This window comes from Bos grunniens, chromosome 5 (assembly GCF_055505025.1).
Source record: "Bos grunniens cultivar Pamir isolate PY7600 chromosome 5, Bosgru_T2T1.0, whole genome shotgun sequence".
Taxonomy (NCBI): Eukaryota; Metazoa; Chordata; class Mammalia; order Artiodactyla; family Bovidae; genus Bos; species Bos grunniens.
The window spans coordinates 58,213,000-58,219,961 of record NC_141169.1 but is presented as its reverse complement, the minus strand read 5'-3'; the positions used below and the strand labels follow the sequence as shown (position 1 = coordinate 58,219,961).

The following is a 6,962-nucleotide window of genomic DNA, read 5'->3' as shown; positions in this document are numbered from 1 at the left end:
TATTGGAGTGTTGCTTCTTCTCTTCTCTTTTTTTTTTTTGCTATTTCTCTAATACTAGAAATTTGCAAGGCAACCCAGTAATGTTTTACTGAACCAGAAACACACCTGTCTTTGCATCTTGGTGCATGCATGTGTGCGTGCGTATGTATGTACATGCTTAGTTGTTTCAGTCATGTCCAACTTTGTGACCCTATGGACTGTAGCCCACCAGGCTCCTCTGTCTATGGGATTCTGCAGGCAAGAATACTGGAGTGGGTTGCTATGCCCTCCTCCAGGGGATCTTTACCACCAGGGATTGAACCTTCTTTACTGCTAAGCCACCAAGGAAGCCCTGCATCTTGGTAACTCCTCATTACTCATCTTTCCTTGAATAGTGAGATAATCCAATTTGTAAAATAGCCCTTTTACTGCTGTTTAATCACTGCAAGCCATTAGAGAGCTCATCAAATCTGTCCCTAGCTTAGTTTTTTAGGCTGTCCTTACAGAATGTATATATGGAAGGGGTTGGTCATCTATGGACCTGTGGGCAGACAGTTGATGAGACTGGAGGGAGAGGTGTTTGTAAATACTTTTAAGTATTATGCAAAAATTTATGTGCACCTCTCTAGGGAGAGGGCCCACTGCCTTAATTAGTATCTCAAAGGGGTCCATGACCTAAAGAAAGTTTTAAAAAAATCACTGAATTAACATTGTTGATTGATCATGTGACTTCTACCCCAATAGGAAGATTTCAGCAGGAAATTCTCCTCCTTTTCCATGTATTCTTGAAGCTCTGACCCTCACAGTCTAAGTGGAAGTGGTCGGGGAGAATGATACAGAGAAAAGGTTAGGTGTGGTTGCAGGAGGAGTTTTAAATTCCAAAGAATCTGAAGGACAGGAAAGATAGCCTGGAATTCAGTCCCACCTCTGACAGTTTATTAACTATGGCCTTAGTCAAGTTACTTAACTGTTCTCTGCCTCAGTTTCCTCTGTAAAATGAAAATTTTTGAGATTTAAAAGGTCAATTCTATAAAGCCTGTGTGTAGCTTTATGTAGGGTGACAGTTACAAGGCAGAAATCTCATCTCATGGCTTCAGATAATCCTTAACTGATTCCTCTGTATCCTTGGACTGAGCCTATTTTTTAAGACTGGAAGGATAGGTTGGGCATCAGCCCTGTCTGATGATTAAATTGTACAGTTAAATTGGGAATCTTTTTCCAAAAACCTTAGAGCCAAAATTACCTTTTCACTGTCAGTTCCCCTTTCTTTATATTACCACCCCCACACGACTTCTTCATTTCTAGTAAAAGCTCTTCTAGTTCAGTTTTGGAAAGAAGAAAGGGAAGGAGGGGATATGATCTTCCAAAGTTAAAGGTGGGGGAAAAAAGTCAAAAGTGTTGGTCGCTCAGTTGACTTTTAAAGTAAGGTTGTAACTGAGCCTTCTCACCTCTAGAGGGCAGTGTTGGGTACGTTTGCCCCAGGTCCACAGCTCGCCAATGACAAGTTTTCCCTGCTGCTGCTAAGTCGCTTCAGTTGTGTCCGACTCTGTGCGACCCCATAGACGGCAGCCCACCAGGCTCCCCCGTCCCTGGGATTCTCCAGGCAAGAACACTGGAGTGGGTTGCCATTTCCTTCTCCAATGCATGAAAGTGAAAAGTGAAAGTGAAGTCGCTCAGTCGTGTCCGACTCTTCGAGACCCCATGGACTGCAGCCTACCAGGCTCCTCCGTCCGTGAGATTTTCCAGGCGAGAGTATTGGAGTGGGGTGCCATTGCCTTCTCCGAAGTTTTCCCTAGCCAAATGATAAAAGGGTAATAGCAAACAATTTATGTTAGTGTCCTTTACTCTGATATTATGAGCAACTATAATCTTCCTACTTTGAGGTGTTAAAATGTCATTAAATAACGACCTTTTAAAATAAATTGACAACTAAGCAAAATATAAAAGATGGTTATTCAGTGTTGTTATTTCTACAATTTGAGGAGAAATTGTTAGACCAAGGAATCTCGAAGCCTTTGAACCACTGTTTAGACTCCATTTCTGCCCTCATTCCTGAAAATAAAAGACTTGAGCTTTTGATCTTGTTTTCTCTAAAAGACAAACAGGGCTGTGGTAGTTGCAACAGAGACGCTTGACAAGAGGCGGAGCTCACCACCGGGAGAAAGCCGACTGGATGCCGATGCCTCTAGCGAAAGCACCTTGTGTCTCAGCGGGCGGGGAGGGGCGGGGCGGGAGCACCTCTCAGCCCAACCCTTGGGAGTCCTCATCACCTTACACTGCTCGGGTTCCGAACATCCTGAGGCTCCCACTCCTCGTCTGGCGCGGGTGGAAGGAAAAACAGCCCGTCCTATCTCCAAGCTTGGGTGGCGTCCGGCCTTCCTTGGCCTCCAGGAGGCGGGCACAGCAGCTGGGAGGCGGCCCGCCGCCCGCCAATGGCTGGGGGACGAGCCGAGGGGTGAGAATGGTCCTTTACTCCGCAACAACGTCACGGCCCAGGCCCCACCCCTTCGTCGATAGCCGCTGGGTGCGGAGCGGGTAAAACAGCTACCCAGCGTACGTTGAGCCGGGTAAGGATCCTGGGGCCAGGAAAGGGAAGAGGAGGGGGCAAGGCCAATAACCTGGGCGGGGGCTTGGCACCCGGGGGTGCTCCGAATCCCAGGCACAGCAAAACTGCCGGTACCCGCCTCCACCCCCTTTAGCCGGGTGCTCCTGGGGCCTTGGGCTATTGCTACAAGATACTCTCGGGCCAGCTGTTAGGCAGTGATGTGGTGCCAGCTGCTTGCGCCCCGGTAAAATATCCATATTCTAACCAGAGTGACCCTGGGGAGTGACTGGTCACCACCCGCACAAGGGGGTGTCATCTGTTCTGTAGCAGAAGACTGCTTCTCCCAAGACTGGGACCTTGGGCTTATCGAGTTCCACTATAAGTCAGCTCTACCCCACTGCTCCAGCATAGAGTGGGCTGCTGGCACTGATGGGAAGTGGGCGGGAGAGTGAGGGTCCCAAGGGCCGGGAGTACAGTGCAGCCTCTGCTCCTACTCCTAGCTTTCTTGCATCTCATCAGCAATTCTGACGCTTCTCACCCCACCCCACCCCCAACGTTGGCCCTCCTGTAATCAGTGATCTGCTCAGTGCTATGAAGAAAAAACTGCTGCGAGCCCGAGCAGAAAAATTACCTTCTTCCTTCTCTAGCCAGTTCCCTGACACCCTGACCATTAACTACTCAATTTGCTGAGCTCACTGAAATGGCATAGACAAGGTAGGGGTGTGGACCCAGGTTGGGATCCAGTTCCCAGCTGGGTTCAATTTTCATTTTTTTAGGGGTGGGTGGAGGGAGAGGAGGGAAAGTCCTTCAATGACAATGTTATTACTTGTTTGCACATCATAGCAACTCTGCTACGTAGATCTCATTTCATAGATGAGGACACAGGTTCAGAGAGGCCTGGTATCTTGCCCAGGAACAGGGCTGGTTAATGGCGGGACTGGTTTTTATAAATGCAAAGCAGTTTTTGACTCCAGAATCTGAGCTTCCTTTACCTCATTAGGCTGCCACTATCTATATTTTACTTTTTTGTCTCCTTTTATGTGAGCATACCCCTCAGTTGTCCTCTGCTAGCTTCAGAAAGAATTAACTGGCAAACTGGACGATAGACTTTTGGCTCCCATTGTTCTCTGTAGTGGACAAAGTAGAGAGTAGAGGATGTAGAACAGGTGATTCTCAGAGGACTCCCTCCCACCCCCTGTTCCTTTCCATCCTGTCAGCATATTCTGTCTCTGAACTCCTCCAGGTTTTCTCTAAGGGCCCATTTGGACCCCTACTCCCATTCTTTGGCCTCGTTACCACAGAAAAAGTTTCCCCATTTGTCCAGAGAGCTCCTAGCTGGTCTCTGTGTCATCCTCCTACCCATTGCCTCAAGCTGCCCTAATCTCATCACCTCCCAGCACTCCCTATCTTGATCCTGGAATCTTCCTCCTATCCTAGGTCTGCCATAATGCTGCTGCTGCTGCTGCACAGAGCTGTGGCCCCAGGGCTCCGACAGGCCTACAGGTAGGCCATCCAGTTCCTAGTCCATATCTCCTTTTAAGTACTTTTATGACACTTATCTTAACTGTCAGATAAGATGGTTGAGATAGTGGCCTGGGAGGAAAGGGAAAGCCACATCTCACTTGTCCCACCCATTGCTGAGAAACTAAGTCCCAACTGAAGGAACCAATGGCTAACCTGGGAGAGGTACACCCCAGGCCTTCCCCAGCCCTTTCTTATGATCACAAGTGTGCTACTAAGACTTCTCTCTCTTCCAGACTCAAGTCAACCCCTGCAAGGCTCTGCATTCGGGCCTGCTGTACAAATGATTCTTTTCAGCCCCAGCGCTCCAGCTTCACCTTCTCTGGTGATAACTCCAGCACCAGGGGATGGAGAGTCATGGGCACACTGCTAGGCCTCGGGGCAGTGTTGGCCTGTCATGATCAGCAGTGCAGGGTAAGTAGGGAAGGAAGGGACTTCACTATCAGAACCAAGGGGCCTGAGTGAGTTCCCCTGGCAACCCAGGCTTTATCACAGACCCCATGATTACACAGCCTTCATGGTCTTCATGCACAGCACAGATGGAATCTTCTACCTTCCCAGTGGCCATAACTTTGTGGGTTGGGTCAGGGTGTTAGTCACTCAGTTGTGTCTGACTCTTTGCGACCCCATGGACCTCATCAGGCTCCTCTGTCCATGGAATTCTCCAGGACAGAATACTGGAGTGGGTTGCCATGCCTTTTTCCAGGGGATCTTCCTGAACCATGGATCAAACCCAGGTCTCTCGCATTGTGGGCAGATTCTTAACCACCTGAGCCACCAGGGAAGCACAGGGTCAGAGTGAGGTAGAGTGATTTCTTCTTAACATTCTGTTCCCTTTTGCCTCAGGCTTCTCAAGAGTCACCACGCAGATATACCAGGGAGGAAGTAAAATCCCACAGCAGCCCTGAGACTGGGGTCTGGGTAACTTTGGGCTGTGAGGTTTTTGATATCACAGAATTTGTGGACATACACCCAGGGGGGGCATCAAAGCTGATGCTAGCAGCCGGGGGTCCTTTAGAGCCCTTCTGGGCCCTCTATGCTGTTCACAACCAGCCCCACGTGCGAGAGATACTAGCTCAGTACAAGATTGGGGAGCTGAGCCCTGACGACAAGGCACCCTCCATCTTGAAGACCTCTGATCCTTATGCGGATGATCCTATACGTCACTCAGCTCTGAAGGTCAACACCCAGCGCCCCTTTAATGCGGAGCCCCCCCCTGAGTTGCTGACAGAAAACTACATCACACCGAACCCTATATTCTTCACCCGGAATCATTTGCCTGTACCTAACGTGGACCCAGACACCTATCGCCTGAATGTAGTAGGGCCACCAGGGGGTCAGTCACTGTGCCTGTCCCTGGATGACTTGTACCAGTTCCCTAAGCACGAGATCACGGTCACTCTGCAGTGTGCTGGCAACCGGCGCTCCGAGATGACTCAGTTCAAAGAAGTAAGAGGTCTGGAGTGGAGTTTGGGGGCCATTAGCACTGCACGCTGGGCTGGGGCACGGCTTTGTGATGTGTTAGCCCAGGCTGGTTACCAGCTCTGTGAAACTGAGGCCCATGTCTGCTTTGAGGGACTGGACTCAGACCCCACAGGGACTGCCTATGGAGCATCCATCCCTCTGGCTCGGGCCATGGACCCTGAAGCTGAGGTCCTGCTGGCATATGAGATGAATGGGCAACCTCTGCCTCGTGACCATGGCTTTCCTGTGCGAGTGGTGGTTCCTGGTGTGGTGGGTGCCCGCCATGTCAAATGGCTGGGCAAAGTGAGTGTGGAACCAGAGGAAAGTTTCAGCCACTGGCAGCGGCGGGATTACAAAGGCTTTTCTCCATCTGTGGACTGGGACACTGTAGATTTTGATTCAGCTCCATCTATCCAAGAACTTCCTATCCAGTCAGCCATCACACAACCCAAAGAAGGGGAGACAATAGGGTCAGGGGAGGTGACTGTCAAAGGCTATGCATGGAGTGGTGGAGGAAGAGCTGTGGTCAGGGTGGATGTGTCTCTGGATGGGGGCCTAACCTGGCAAGTGGCTGAGCTGGAAGGAGAGGAGCAGCGTGCCCGAAAGGCCTGGGCCTGGCGACTATGGCACCTGCAAGCCCCTTTGCCAGCTGGGATAAAGGAACTGAACATTGTCTGTAAGGCTGTAGATGAGAGCTACAATGTGCAGCCAGACACAGTGGCCCCAATCTGGAACCTGCGAGGGGTGCTCAACAATGCCTGGCACCGTGTCCATGTCCATGTCACCCCATGAGAAGGTGAAGCAGAACCACATTCTGAGCCTCTTTCCATACCCATTCTTTGGCCTCATTACCACAAAAAATCTTTTCCCTCCACCTCTTCTCCATGTCTTGGATCACAACCCTGACTATGCATTCTGAAGCCACATACAAATACATTCCTCACACATTTCCACCCAAGCACTCACTCCTCCTTGGACACTATTTATAGTCACAGGCCACTGACCCTGTGCCAGAAGGTAAGAGCTATTGGAGCAAAGGACTAGAAGCAGGAAGAGTAATTCTGGAAATAAGCACTATTTTCTCTATCTGCCCTATCTCCATTTCTAATGACTGTCACCACTGAGGCCTTATTTTGCCTTTGTCCTTGGGATTCTTCAGAGAATGTGTGTATATGTAACTTTTTACTGCCTCTAGGTTGCTAAGGGTTGTGAAGAGCGCAACACAACCCTCTCCCTTTATAGTTCCACTTTTCTAAATACATCAATAAAATATCTGCTTAAGACTACCACTTTGAAAAATTTTTTAAAGATGATTTGGGGGACTTCTTGAGGCTGGGGAGTGAGCAAATTGAAGAGAGGGAAATGCACTGGTATTGGGATATCTCTTGAGAACTCAAAACAAAAGGTGAAGGGAAGTCAAGAAGTGGGGTTTCGTTCTCTGAAGTCTGTCCGT

The 6,962-nt window shown here is 49.5% G+C and overlaps 1 protein-coding gene across 4 annotated transcripts; it reads left to right on the top strand.

The window, feature by feature from the left end:
- Positions 1 to 2,491: 2,491 nt before the first annotated feature.
- On the top strand, positions 2,492 to 6,795 carry SUOX (sulfite oxidase). Of its 4 annotated transcripts, none has more exons than XM_086400670.1 (4): positions 2,492 to 2,546; positions 3,962 to 4,027; positions 4,282 to 4,459; positions 4,892 to 6,795. In XM_086400670.1, the coding sequence occupies exons 2-4, from the start codon at positions 3,972 to 3,974 to the stop codon at positions 6,299 to 6,301; spliced, it is 1,644 nt and encodes a 547-aa protein (XP_086256796.1). In that variant the 5' UTR covers positions 2,492 to 2,546; positions 3,962 to 3,971; the 3' UTR covers positions 6,302 to 6,795. The 4 variants fall into 4 exon arrangements, with proteins under 4 accessions (XP_086256796.1, XP_086256798.1, XP_086256795.1 ...); XM_086400672.1 differs by having other exon boundaries at positions 2,492 to 2,655; XM_086400669.1 differs by having other exon boundaries at positions 2,492 to 2,768.
- Positions 6,796 to 6,962: the final 167 nt, after the last annotated feature.

Excerpts from the sequence above, each read along its gene's own strand:
- SUOX (XM_086400669.1), top strand. The coding sequence starts at position 2,743 with ATGTGGTGCCAGCTGCTTGCGCCCCG. Across the intron at positions 4,028-4,281 it reads GGGCTCCGACAGGCCTACAG|ACTCAAGTCAACCCCTGCAA; the intron begins GTAGGCCATCCA and ends TCTCTCTTCCAG. Across the intron at positions 4,460-4,891 it reads GTCATGATCAGCAGTGCAGG|GCTTCTCAAGAGTCACCACG; the intron begins GTAAGTAGGGAA and ends CTTTTGCCTCAG.